This window comes from Bison bison, unplaced genomic scaffold (assembly GCF_000754665.1).
Source record: "Bison bison bison isolate TAMUID 2011002044 unplaced genomic scaffold, Bison_UMD1.0 scf7180017864239, whole genome shotgun sequence".
NCBI classification, from domain to species: Eukaryota; Metazoa; Chordata; class Mammalia; order Artiodactyla; family Bovidae; genus Bison; species Bison bison.
The window spans coordinates 4,686,876-4,701,692 of record NW_011494811.1 but is presented as its reverse complement, the minus strand read 5'-3'; the positions used below and the strand labels follow the sequence as shown (position 1 = coordinate 4,701,692).

Below are 14,817 nucleotides of genomic sequence, written 5' to 3'. Positions count from 1 at the left end.
TTTTCTGAATGTTGAGTTTTAAGCCAACTTTTTCACTCTCCTCTTTCACTTTCATCAAGAGGCTTTTTAGTTCCTCTTCACTTTCTGCCATAAGGGTGGTATCATCTGCATATCTGAGGTTATTGATATTTCTCCCGGCAATCCTGATTCCAGCTTGTGCTTCTTCCAGCCCAGTGTTTCTCATGATGTACTCTGCATGAACTATGTACATGCTATTTAGGATAGGCTGTTTCACAGGCTACCAGAAAGCCTATTGGTTAATTGCTTAACCAGCTGACATATTTCTCTTACAGCCCATCAAAAGCCACTTTGTCTATCTTGTTCCAAGAACTTTTTGAATTCTTGTCAAATATATGGCTTGTCAAATATCTTACAGAATTCAAGATACTCTGGTTTGATAGTTTTGTTCTTTAGTAAAATTTTCATAGTGCTTAATCATATAACTTTAATTGGTATTCTGACCAGTATTAGAAGCTCTGGAAAGACATGTGATAGTTTTTTTTTCTGAAAGAACATATTTAGGCATTCATATGTAATCTATTTTTATTATTAGTTCAGATCCTGTACTGTACACTTGGATGTGTAATAGGATTTTTAAGAGAGTTCAGCCTACCTTAAATATCTCTAAACAGAGACATTACTAGGAAAGGTTTTATATGATATAGCTAACCACCAGGCTAGACAAGGACTTCAAAAGCTTCACCATGGAGATTGACAAATTGTTGTTATGAAAGCCATGTTTCTTTATATATGGCTGTTTTGGGAGACTCACTTCAATTATTATAAGTTTGATCACTAGCTACCCAAAATTTAATCCAGATAACAGGTCTTCTATTGTATTAGTCTTGCAACTTTTCTGTTAGTTTAAATATTTTTTCAAAATAAAAATATTAGGTGGTAAAAACAGTGATTGAAAGGGAAAATGTCTGCTCACTTAAGAATTTCTCTAGCATCAAGATACAAAGTTGTGCGTTTGTTGATATTCTTATTAGCAATTCAAAAGACAGAGTTTATAAAGAAAGTGATATTTTGGCTAGGTACTCTAATTTTGATAATATAATTCTCCATTTCTTTTTTTAGAAGTGTTTGCCCAATCAGTGAAAACAGCTTTAGAACAGAATACCTACATAACTAGAAATAATCAGATCCTAAGAAAATAGGTATTCCAATTATAATTTCCCTTCATGAGGAGAATTCTATTGTTTAGTAGTTCACAGTTGAAATTACAGTACATATCTACACAGGATTTGATATCAACTGAAGCAAATTGTTTTCCCTATGTTCTCAGTTGCATAAGATAATAGGAATGTAGACGAGTGCTCTTAAAAGTAGGAATGTTATTTCTTTTGGAAGTTACTTGACATTTCTGTTTATTTGTGCTGACTTACCATTGCAAATTCTGCTTGCTCTAAGTGGAACCCCACTACTTTAGCAAGGCTTTCATCTCTTACTAATTCCTTTTTTTTTTTTTTTTTTTTAATTTTACCTGGAGGATAGTTGCTTTACAATGCTGTGTTGGTTTCTGCCATACATCAACATGAATTAGACACAGGTGGATATACCCCTCCCCTTGAAACTCCCTCTCGCCTCCCATCCCGTCCTACCCTCCTATGTTGTCACGGAGCACCTGCTTTGACCTCCCTGTATCATACAGAAAATGTCCACTGGCTCCCTATTTTACATATGATAATTTATATGTTTCCACACTACTATCTCAGTTTGTCCTACCCTCTCCTTCCCCTACTATGCCCATAAGTCTGTCCTCTATGTCTGCTTCTCCAATTCTGCCCTGCTGATAGGTTCATCAGTACCGTCTTTCTAGATTCCTTATATATGCATTTATATATGATATTTGTTTTACTCTTTCTGACTTGCTTCACTCTGTATAACAGGCTCTAGGTTCATCCACCTCATTAGGACTGACTCAAATGTGTTCTTTTTATGGCTGAGTAATATGCTATTGGGTATGTGTAAGTATGTATGTATGTATGTATATATCACAACTTGTTTATCCATTCATCTGTTGATGGACATCTAGGTTGCTTCCATGTCCTAGCTGTTGTAAATAGTGCTGCCACGAACATTGGAGTACATGCGCCTCTTTCAGTTTTGGTTTTCTCGAGGTATGTGCCCCGTAGTGGAATTTTGGGGTCATATGGTAATTCTCTTGCTAGTTTTTTAAGAAATCTCCACACTGTTCTCTATTGTGGCTGTAACAATTGCAATTTTTAGAGCTTTACTTTTTTTTATCTCCTCATTTCCCCTATTCTCTCTTGCGTATTATATTAAAATAAAGATCACCAAGGCTAAACTGTCCTTTCTGCTTAAACTATTTTTCTGAGTTAATGTTTTATTCTATTCCTTCTATCTCAAGAGAGCCTGTAATTCTGTTATTAGCTTCTTCAACTTCTTTATTATCAAAGAAAAAATTATTCACTATCAATTCTGTACAAGACATTATGCTCCTTTTTTTGAGTTCTCCCTAGCTGTTGAGCATATTTACCACTTCTTAATTTTTGAAACATCCCTCCCAGAAGTTTCATTACTAAAACTTTTTTTTTACTATACAGTAGTACATGAGTACATTCTTTTTATTAAAACATACAGATGAAATATAGGTAAGATTAGCATCCACCTGAATCATCCTCTCATCTCATTCTCATTTGCGTTCACACACACCCAGAAGTAAATGCTTTTTAGTAAATTAGAGGGGTATCCTTTAAAACTTTATTGTCTTTTTCTGTACAAAGGTAGTAAATAAAATCCGAACAGTTTGTATGTGGTGTGTGTATGTGCGTGTGTGTATTTAATTAAGAGGAGAGAGAAAAGTGACAAGCTGTTTCTAAAATTTATATAGAACAGAAAGTGCAAAGGATCAAAAATAACCAAGATCCTCTTTGAATAAGAAAAGAATAAAGTGAGAGGATCTGCTCTATAAATAGCAAGACTTAAAATGATATAAAGTAGTACATTGCTGGTGCACGAATTAACACTTTGATCAATGAAACAGAAGAGAAGCCTGAAAATACCAACACATGGACACTTGGTATATAACAGAATTTGTACCACACATTAATGAAGAAGCTCTTTTTTCAAAAAATGATGCTGGGACCACAAGCTGTCCTTATGGAAAAAGAAAAAGTGAAATTGATCTCTTATCCCATATAATATCCAAGAATCAATTCTAATTTTTTCAGAGACCTAAATATGAAAGGCAGAACTATAAAGCTTTCATAGATTTATATAGGACAAAATCTTCGTTGTAACGGATCAGAGACTTCCCAGGTGGCACTAGTGGTAAAGAGTGAAAGTCGCTCAGTCGTGTCTGACTCTTTGCGAGTCCATGGACTATACAGTCCATGGAATTCTCAAGGCCAGAATACTGCAGTGGGTACCCTTTCCCTTCTCCAGGGGGTCTTCCCAACCCAGGGATCGAACCCAGGTCTCCCACATTACAGGCAGATTCTTTACCGGTTGAGCCACAAGGAAGCCCTGCCTACAAATACAGGAGACATAAGAGATGCAGGTTTGATCCTTGGGTTGGGAAGATCTCCTGAAGAAGGAAATGGCAACCCACTCTAGTATTCTTGCCTGGGAAATCCCATGGACAGAGGAGCCTAGCAGGCTACAGGCCTTAGGGCTGCAAAGAGTCAGATACAACTGAAGTGACTTAGCTTAGCAATGGATTAGCAAGGATTTCTTTTTCAATATAATTGAAGTAAGATTCACCATTTTTAGGTGTACAATTCAATGGCTTTTGGTACATTTACAATGTGTGCAAGCATCACTGGAATCTAACTCCAGAATATTTTATCACCCTTCAAAAATACCACACCCAGTAAGTAGTCACTGCCCGTACCCCTGCCTCTCATCCCATCAGCCACTAATTTGCGTACTGGTTATGTATTTGCCCACTCTGAACATTACACTTGAGTGGAATCATGCAATATGTGACTGTTCATATCTAGCTTCTTTCACTTCACATCATGTTTTTAAGGTTCATCTGTGTTGTAGCAGTGTCAGTACTCTGCTTTATAGCTGTAAAATATTCCATTGTATAGGTATACCGTCACATGTTGTGTAGCCATTGATGAGTTGATAAACATTTTAGTTGTTTCCACTTTTTGTTTAAAAATAATGCTGCTATTAACATCTGTGCAAGCATTTGTTTGAAAATCAATCTTTAATGCTTTTGGTTATACACCTTGAATAGAATGGTTGAATCATATGGTAATTCTGTGTTTAACCTTGTGAGGAACCATCAAATTGTTTTTCACAGAGCTGCAACATGTTGCAAATCTAATAGGAATGTTTGAGGTTTTCAATTTCTCCACATATTCAACAACGTTTTTTATTTTCCTTTTTTAAAGAGATCGGGGCCATTGAGTGCGTGTTAAGTATCTCATTGTGGTTTTTTGTTTTTAATTTTATTTTATTTTTAAACTTTACAATATTGTATTAGTTTTGCCAAATATCGAAATGAATCCGCCACAGGTATACCCGTGTTCCCCATCCTGAACCCTCTTCCCTCCTCCCTCCCCTACCCTCCCTCTGGGTCGTCCCAGTGCACCAGCCCCAAGCATCGAGTACCGTGCATCGAACCTGGACTGGCGACTCGTTTCATACATGATATTATACATGTTTCAATGCTATTCTCCCAAATCTCCCCACCCTCTCCCTCTCCCACAGAGTCCATAAGACTGATCTATACATCAGTGTCTCTTTTGCTGTCTCGTACACAGGGTTATTGTTACCATCTTTCTAAATTCCATATATATGCGTTAGTATACTGTATTGGTGTTTTTCTTTCTGGCTTACTTCATTCTGTATAATAGGTTCCAGTTTCATCCATCTCATTAGAACTGATTCAAATGTATTCTTTTTAATGGCTGAGTAATACTCCATTGTGTATATGTACCATAGCTTTCTTATCCATTCATCTGCTGATGGGCATCTAGGTTGCTTCCATGTCCTGGCTATTATAAACAGTGCTTCAATGAACATTGGGGTACACGTGTCTCTTTCCCTTCTGGTTTCCTCAGTGTGTATGCCCAGCAGTGGGATTGCTGGATCATAAGGCAGTTCTATTTCCAGCTTTTTAAGGAATCTCCACACTGTTCTCCATAGTGGCTGTACTAGTTTGCATTCCCACCAACAGTGTAAGAGAGTTCCCTTTTCTCCACACCCTCTCCAGCATTTATTGCTTGTAGACTCTTGGATCGCAGCCATTATGGTTTTGATTTGCATTTCCCTAATTACTAATGATAATGAACATCTTTTCATGATCCTTGTTGGCCATTTCTATATCTTCTTCAGAGAAATGTCTATTCAAGTCATTTCACTCATTTCTGAAAATGAGGTATTTTATTAATGAGTTATATTTTGTTGTTCCAGTGTAATTATTCTTTGTATATTCTGGATACTAAACTATTGTCAGATATATGGTTTGCAAATATTTTCTCCCGTTCTATTGACTGAGAAAAGAAGAGAAACGAAGGCAAAGGAGAAAAGGAAGGATATATCCATCTGAATGCAGAGTTCCAAAGAATAGCAAGGGGAGAAAAGAAAACCTTCCTCAGTGATCAATGCAAAGAAACAGAAGAAAACAATTGAAAGAGAAAGACTAGAGATCTCTTCAAGAAGATTAGAGATACCAAGGGAACATTTCATGCAAAGATGGGCTCAATAAAGGACAGAAACAGTATGGACCTAACAGAAGCAGAAGATATTAAGAAGAGGTGGCAAGAATACACAGAAGAACTATACAAAAAATATCTTAATTACTCACATAACCACAATGGTGTGATCACTCACCTAGAGCCAGACATCCTAGAGTCCAAAGTCAAGTGGGCCTTAAGAAGCATCACTATGAACAAAGCTAGTGGAGATGATGGAATTCCAGTTGAGTTATTTCAAATCCGAAAAGATGATGCTGTGAAGGTGCTGTGTCCAATATGCCAGCAAATTTGGAAAACTCAGCAGTGGCCACAAGACTGGAAAAAGGTCAGTTTCATGAAAATCCCAAGGAAAGGCCATGCCAAAGAATGTTCAAACTACCACACAATTGCACTCATTTCACATGCTAGCAAAGTAATGCTGAAAATTCTCCAAGCTAGGCTTGAATAGTACTTGAACTGAGAACTTCCAGATGTTCAATGTGGATTTAGAAAAGGCAGAGGAACCAGAGATCAAATTGCCAACATCCACTGGATCCTAGAAAAAGCAAGAGAGTTCCAGAAAAACATCTACTTCTGTTTCATTGACTATGCTAAAGTTTTTGACTTTGTGGATCAAAATAAACTATAGAAAATTCTTAAGAGAGATGGAAATACCAGACTACCTTACCTGCCCCCAAAACCTATATGCAGATCAAGAAGCAACAGTTAAAACCGGACATGGAACTATGGACTGGTTCCAAATTGGGAAAAGAGTTTGTCAAGGCTATATATTGTCACCCTGCTTGTTTAACTTCTTTGCAGATTACATCATGTGAAATGCCAGGCTGGATGAAGCTTAACCTGGGATCAAAATTACCGGGTGAAATATCAGTAACCTCAGATATGCAGATAACCTTTATGGCAGAAAGCAAAGAGGAACTAAAGAGCCTCTTGATGAAGGTGAAAGAGGAGAGTAAAAAGGCTGGCCTAAAACTCAACATTCAAAAAACGAAGACCGTGACATCCAGTCCCATCATTTCATGGCAAATAGTTGGGGAAACAATGGAAACAGTGAGAGACTTTATTTTCTTGGGCTCCAAAATCACTGCAGATGGTGACTGCAGCTATGAAATTAAAAGACGCTTGCTCCTTGGAAGAAAAGACCTAGAGAGCATATTAAAAAGCAGAGAGATTACTTTGCCAACAGTGTTCCATCTAATCAAAGCTATGGTTTTTCCAGTAGTCATGAATAAATGTGAGAGTTGGATCATAAAAAAGGCTGAGCATCAAAGAATTGATGCTTTTGAACTGTGGTGTTGGAGAAGACTCTTGAGAGTCCCATGGACTGCAAGGAGATCCAACCAGTCCATTCTGAAGGAGATCAGTCCTGGGTGTTCTTTGGAAGGACTGATGCTAAAGCTGAAACTCCAGTACTTTTGACCATCTCATGCAAAAAGTTGACTCATTGGAAAAGACTCTGATGCTGGGAGGGATTGGAGGTAGGAGGAAAAGGAGACGACAGAGGATGAGATGGCTGGATGGCATCACTGACTCGATGGACGTGGGTTTGAGTGAACTTCGGGAGTTGGTGATGGACAGGGAGGCCTGGCGTGCTGCAGTTCATGGGGTCACAAAGAGTTGGACACGACTGAGTGACTGAACTGAACTGAACTGAATAGCTAACTGTCTAACTATCAATAAAATGTAATAAAAATTAAAATATTCTGTTCATCAGAATACGTGATGAAATTGGAAGGCAAGCTGCATAGTAGGAATAGATATTTATACCATATAAAACTGATAAAGACTTGCTATCCAGAATAGATACAGAAATGTAATAATTAAGTAAAAAGAATGACTCATAAAGGGAAAATTGGGTGAAAGACTTGAACTTTACAAAAGAGAACATCTAAATGGCTGGTAAACAAATGAAAAAGTGTTTACTCTTATTAACAATGAGGGAAAAAGAAAGCCACTTTAGGATATTTTTACTGTCCATCACATCTGAAAAAATATTACTGACAATACTAGGTAGAGCTAAGTTGTGAAGTAAGACAAATTGTTACTATTTTCTTTTCATAGACTTTTAAATTGGCTTAATCAATTTGGGAATTTGTAAAAGAAGATATTCACAGCCAGCAACCAGCAATTCTGTTTCTGACTGTATGTATCCTGCTGCTGCTGCTAGAATTAATGCATATGGGAATTATGATACATGACCAAGAGTCATTGATAATGTCTCTAAAAAGGGAAAATTACGAACACTCTGCAACAGAATAATGGGCTTCCATTATTGATTTTATTTATTATTTAAGAATTCACAATGATGGTTGAGAATTCCTTTGCCAATGCCTTAGTTATCCTCCATGCTCATTCATCAGTGCATTTATTCCAGATGTTTATGACTCTCCTAGAGAGATCTTTCCCATTTGTATTTCCCCCTTGTCAAATAGACCTTTATTCCAAGCACCAAAGAAAAGAATATTAGTGAATGTCTTTTTCTCTCCCCACAAATTTCACTGCTTTATCATCCCCACTTGCTTCCTCATTTCTACTTTTTCTTGTTTACTTTAGTATCTTATATAATTGTATATAATTGTATATCTTATATAACTGCTAGTTCCAAGGGCATCTTTTCACCTCTCATCTTACTCCTGTTCTCTCCAATAATTGATATTTTGTAACATTTAAAAGTTTCTTCTCTTTTCTCTTCCCTTATGTTTACTCTGTCTTGATTTTCCTCTTTTGTCTCTCACAATTTCTTAAAGATAGGTAGACCAATAATTTATCTTCCAAACTGAAATACTTTCATACCATCAACCTTTGGTCTTTTACATATTTTCCTTGGATGACCTGAAATATTTGCATGACTGAAACTACCACCTTCAATGATCATTCCCAAAGTATATGTCCAGTCTAACTTTTTCATGACTCCAGACTCATATTTCCAATAGTTTATTGTATATTTCCAAACTAGTAACCCAAAAGTATATACATGACAATATTTTTAATTTTTATTCATTTATTTATTTATATCTTTTGCTGTGCTAGATCTTCATTGCTGTGTGGGTGTTCTCTAATTGACATGAGTGGAGGCTAGTCTACCAGTTGTGGTGTGTGGGCTTATCATGGTGTCTTCTCTTGTAGGGCAAAGGCTTTGGGCATGCAGGCTTCAGTAGTTGTAGCACGTGGGCTCCATAGCTGTGGCTCCTGGGTTCTAGAGTACAGGCTCAATAATTGCGGTGTACAGGTTCACTTGCTTTGTGGCATGTGGAATCTTCCTAGACCAGACATTATCCCCTTGTTATCAAACATGTATCCCCTGCATTGACAGGCAGCTTCTTATCCACTATACCACCAGGGAAGTACCTGTTCCTCACAGTTTACTTTTACCTTCTCCCTCAAATTTCCTACTGTTTTGTTTACTGAAGGGGTGGAGGTGAAATGTGTGTGTGTTTGTGTGTGTGTGTTTGTGTGTGTGTAAGTCTGGAAATCACACATGTATACTACTTTGTACAGATGCTTCATTAGGCACTGGACATACAGTGGCAAAACCTAGTAGTAGCAAAACCTAGTTCCATCATCATGACAGTGCATTCTGGTATGAGAGATAGACACTGACCAAACTAGCACGCATATAAATGTAGTGTAAGTGTGGGTAATTTCCATGAAGGAAAGAAACATGGTACTATGTGAAATACAGTAGGGGCATTTGACCTTGTTCTTCCCAATACTTGGCCTTTTTTATTAGATGTAAGTGGCACTATATAGCTCTTCTAAATTGGAGAAGAGCTTCTACCTCTGTTTCTTAAAATATTTATTGAAATTCAGTATTTAAGTGTACTAGCAAATGGAGCCATTTTTCTTCTCAGAATTCCCACTGCTTTTCATCATATTCATATATTGTTCATAAATCACAAAAATTAAGCCCAGAAATTGTGGCAGTACCTTTAGTATTGAGGATGTAGGTATGGAAACTAAATGAAATAGCACCTGAGGAAGTAGTATTTCCTTTGTGAGAAAGAGATGATATGCAAAGATAAGGAGCACCTTTCTAGTCACAAAGTCTGGCTGCTGTTTTCTTTGTACATCCTAAGTAATATTTTGGTTGAATGTTAATTGCTTATTCTTTCATCATACATATTTCCCCTCTTGTGCATAAAACTTGGAAGTGGTCAGCTTGTCATTTTGAGATTAAAAGACTTATACTCACTAGTACTAGCCCAGAATATGAACTAAATTATACATAGCCCTAAGTAACAAATTTTATAATCAACATAAATATTAATAATTTTAAAGACAAATAATCCACAGTATTTGTCCTACATTTGTATGTTTTTACAGTAGTGATGTTCACTTACATCAGTTAGTGTATAACATAATAATAACATAGCTAATATTTATGAAGTATTAACTACTTGTGCTAGATAATTTATATGCATTATCTTATTTAGCCCTCAGCAGTAATCTGGTGAGGTAAATGCTATCATTTATCCACATTTTTTAGATAAAGGAAATGACAGTTTAAAAATTATATCTATCCGTATCCCAGCAGAAGTCACAGCATACCTAAATGGATAATTGTGAAGAGTTTAATAAAGGACTATGATATTTATCAAAGCATGGGAAGATTTTAGAAAAGCAACAAGATATGATTCAGCACCCTGGAACTAGTAATAATTGGTATCATTAATACTCCTAGACCTAATGGGGCAAAAAAGAGAGCAGGTAATTGGAATCCAGAAAAGAGCTATAAGCACAGGTCATCTAACAGGGCCTCTAATCTTAGCCAGCCTACAGTGACCTGCTGGAGAGGAAGCCAAGGGAATAAATATCAGACCTTATTGTCCCCCAACTCTTCAGTTTCCTGATAGTACTTCTTACCTGAGCCAGCTAGAAATCAGAGAGCACAAAATAGCTTGTTGATTCTGTCTATACAGTTTAGCTTGGTGCAGAGAGAGTAAAGAAGGGTGGAGAATGAATCTGAAAGGGAAATGGAAGATATCTAAGAATTAAATAGGTGTTAAATGACAGAGCCAGTATATGAATGCCAAACACTTTACTCCTCTCTACAATTCTATACTGCCTCATAAAAAAGCTTTGATGAAATATTATTTGAAATTTTATTTGGCCAAGGAAAATATATTGAATCTGAAGATTTCTACCTTATCCCAAATTTTTGGATGCAGTCATACTTAATAAGTGAGACCAAATATCTGAGAGCTGAGCGGCAAAGGGTGTTCAGTCATTAAGTGTCTGACTCTTTGCATCTCCGTGGACTGCAGCATGCCAGGCTTCCCTGTCCTTCACCATCTCCTGGAATTCGCTCAGATTCATGTCCATTGAATCAGTGATGCCATTCAACCATCTCATCCTCTGCCACCCCTTTCTCTGGCTTTCAATCTTTCCCAGCATCAGGGTCTCTTCCAGTGAGTCAGCTCTTCACATCAGGTGGCCAAAGTATTGGAGCATCATCTTCAGCATCAGTCCTTCCAATGAATATTTGGGGTTTATTTCCTTTAGGATTGACTGGTTTGATCTCTTTGAAGTCCAGGGGACTCTCAGGAGTCTTCCCCACCACCACAATTTGAAAGCCTCAAGTCTTCAGCACTCAGCCTTCTTTATGGTTCAACTCTCACATCCGTACATGACTACTAGAAAAACCACAGCTTTGACTATATGTTGACTATATGCGCCACCTGCCCCCCCCCACCCCACCAAAAAAAAAAAAAAATGTTTGCTATGGGTATTGATTTTGCATGTTATTGGTATTTTCAGCACATTAAACCATACTTGTTCCTCTTGTTCAGATTCCAGACTCCATCATTTCTCGTGGCGTTCAGGTGCTCCCACGAGACACAGCCTCCCTCAGTACTACTCCTTCGGAATCTCCTCGTGCTCAGGCTACATCTCGCCTTTCTACAGCTTCCTGCCCGACACCAAAAGTAAGTATAGTTCCTTGCCACCTTACACCTGCTCTGCTATGTACATCTGGGAAAACTAACCAGTATTTCCCTCTGCTTGTCAAGGTTGGATTGCATGCAAGATATTACAATGAAAAATTAATGGGCTGTAACATAGATATCACCTAATGTTTCACAAATTGTTGTATTAGGCCAACAAGAATAGAAATTTCATTCAAAATGCCTACTACCTCACAGCTATAGGTATCACCTTCTGTAACTCCTGTTTCTTTGTTGTAGAATTCTTATTTTTTAGCATACTTATTTGTATAGATATGCAGTTATTTATTTATGCAGAGGGTGAATGTGTTTCTGGCCAATAAACAGCAAGATTAACAAAATAAAATGATGTCACCAAAAGGATTTTTTTTTTTTTTTGACTTGTCCAGGCAGGGGTAACTCCTTGCTCTAGTATCATTCCAAATTTTTTCAAACATATTCAACTTGGAATGTTGCTGCCTAATATTTGGAAACAAATCTAAATTGATAGAAAGTTTTAATGCCAACCTTTGGGGGAGGGAGGAAGTAGCTTAGTATTTATTTTTTATAATTTTTCCCAAGTACTGAAGCAGTGAGCCAGGGAGAGGATTAGATATTTATTTGCTGCCTGACATTTTCATGTGTGAGATAAACTGAGTAGCATACCTAATTATGACTATGATACTTTTTCTTAGAATATCTCTTCCCTGTAAAGTTAGTCATTTCTAGTTTCAAGTTTCCATAGGATGGATCCACTTTTGGCATCAGAAGCAAACAGTGACATTCCTTCTTATTTAATAGGATATGATTTTAGCTATCAGGCTATACAGTAAATTTATTTCAGAAATCTGTAGGTAATTTTGCAAACTATGACTTTTTCACTGTCATCAGATTTAAGGATTTATATAACTACCTTCCTCATCCAGCTTTTCTATGAGTTTTACGAATGTTATTGTTGAATTTAACTGGAAGTGGTCTCAGTCAGTTCTTGAAATGTGTAGTGCAGTTGCTTTTACATTCCATGCTACATCCTTTTTAGCAGTCTTCAGAGTGTGAACTGTTGCATATCATTTTTAGACTTGTGTCAAAAGTCACTGATAATTGTATAGTTTAAAAAAATGAGGTCTTAAATCTTCATGAAGAAAAACTATAAAAACATTCTAGATATAAAATGTTTGTTATATGTTTATACATTGAATGCCAGCCAGCTGAATCTTTAACTGAAGGAAAACGGAGTTATCAAGACATAAATTGGGTAGAAGAATCTCATCCATATCTTACAAATTTTTAAAACAGAATGATTTATTGTTTGACTTCACTAAATTCCAGCTGTATAAGTTTACTCATTTATGAAGTCTGGGAAACAATTAAAGCTAAATGTTAAGTCCACTATAAAAGACTACTCATTCATCAAATATTAAGACCTTAATGATTGGAATGTGGAATTATCTAAGACAGTACATTTTTCTTAGTGTTTTACTGTGTACATAAATATTGAAAGCTAAGTATTATCTAAGTTCTTGGACCTTTTTAAAACTTTGGAATTACGTTTTAATTACTAGGAGAATATTAAATGCAGTTAATAAATGCAGTTATTAAATACAGTTTTAAAAATTGCTCCAAAATCCACATTTATTATTTTGCTTATTTCAAAACCTTAGGATATCAAGTGGCTTGTCTTGATATTTTTCCATAGATAACACTTAGCTGTTCAAATTGACAATGAATTCAAATAAAACTTTTATTTCAAAATCTTTTTTTTTTTTCAGAAATTTTTCTTCTGTATTTTTGCCTAGGAATATGATTCTGTTTCTTTTAAATAATTTTACCAACACGAAAATGTAACCTCAAAGATAAAATTATTGCTTTGGTGTTATTTAATTTTAAAATTGAACTTTTAAGGTTGAATCAGAGTAGTAATATAATAGAAAAACTAATTTGAATACTTTTTAAAAAGAAGTGAAGACAATCAAATTACTCTTCCTATTGAAAATCTCAAATTATAAGACTGTTTAATTAATGTATGCTAGATGTTTTAACAGAGAAGGCAAGGCAACCCACTCCAGTACTCTTGCCTGGAAAATTCCATGGACAGAGGAGCCTGGTAGGCTACAGTCCATGGGGTCACTAAGAGTCGGACACGACTGAGTGACTACACTCTCACTTTTCACTTTCATGCATTGGAGAAGGAAATGGCAACCCACTCCAGTGTTCTTGCCTGGAGAATCCCAGGGACGGGGGAGCCTGGTGGGCTGCCGTCTAGGGGGGGGTCACACAGAGTCGGATACGACTGAAGCAACTTAGCAGTAGCAGCAGCAGCAGCAGATGCTTTAACATGTATTTTTATATCAGTGATAGATGTAACCTCTTCCTCCATAGAGTTTACAGTTTAGTCAAGGTATGCTGAAACAAATAGGTATTTTTTAAATAAATTTATTTAAAATAACCTTTAAAAATTACATTAAATAAAAAATAAAACCTTTAAAATAACATAAAAATAACCTTTCAAATTATAATAAATATACTTTTATAATAACAATAATGATACATTGAAATTCATGCTAAGAAGTGAAAAAATGTAGTAGAAAGTAAAAGTAGGGAAATCTCAGATTGGATGATCAGAGAAGGCAGCTCTAAGGAGTAGCATTTCACCAGGGACATGATAAATGATGAACACAAAATAACAGCTTTTTTGCCAGGTGGAGGTTTTGAGAATTACGTTCAGCACTAATGACCACTTTAATGGTAGTATTCACTAATCAAAAACTCTCTGTAAAACTTCATTAGTACACGAATAACCTAATTCAATGAGTTCAAAATCCAACTTCAGATCAGTTCTTTATTTTAAACAGTGATTTTTTCCCTTTTGCATACTAAGTAAAATTCAAGGCCATAGGTTTTAGCACATAAATATATTCTAGATAAATTAATTTTATAGCCTAAAAATGTAAGGCAGAGAAGAAATTAAAAATGAAGGTCAGGGTTCTAATTTAAATTTTGGGTAAATGATGTTAACTATACTAAGGAATGAAAAAGCAAAGGAAAATTGTTAATGCAGTTTGGTTTTGAATGTTTTCAGTCTAAGATATGACACATCCAGGAATGTTATCTTGCACAAAATCAGAACACAAGTTGATTCTGACATCATTATTGTTACTACATCTTGGATGGAATGTTTATAATTTAGTACATATTACTGTTAGCCAAACGCCATAAAA

General features: G+C 36.1%; 1 protein-coding gene across 2 annotated transcripts in view; it reads left to right on the top strand.

Annotated features, from left to right (window-relative positions):
- GPHN (gephyrin) overlaps positions 1 to 14,817 on the top strand; it is a 533,352-nt gene that overhangs the window by 323,653 nt on the left and 194,882 nt on the right. For both annotated transcript variants that reach the window (XM_010846738.1, XM_010846740.1), the window contains one exon: positions 11,468 to 11,602. In XM_010846738.1, the coding sequence (XP_010845040.1) occupies positions 11,468 to 11,602 (135 nt within the window). The remainder of the gene's footprint in view (positions 1 to 11,467; positions 11,603 to 14,817) is intronic.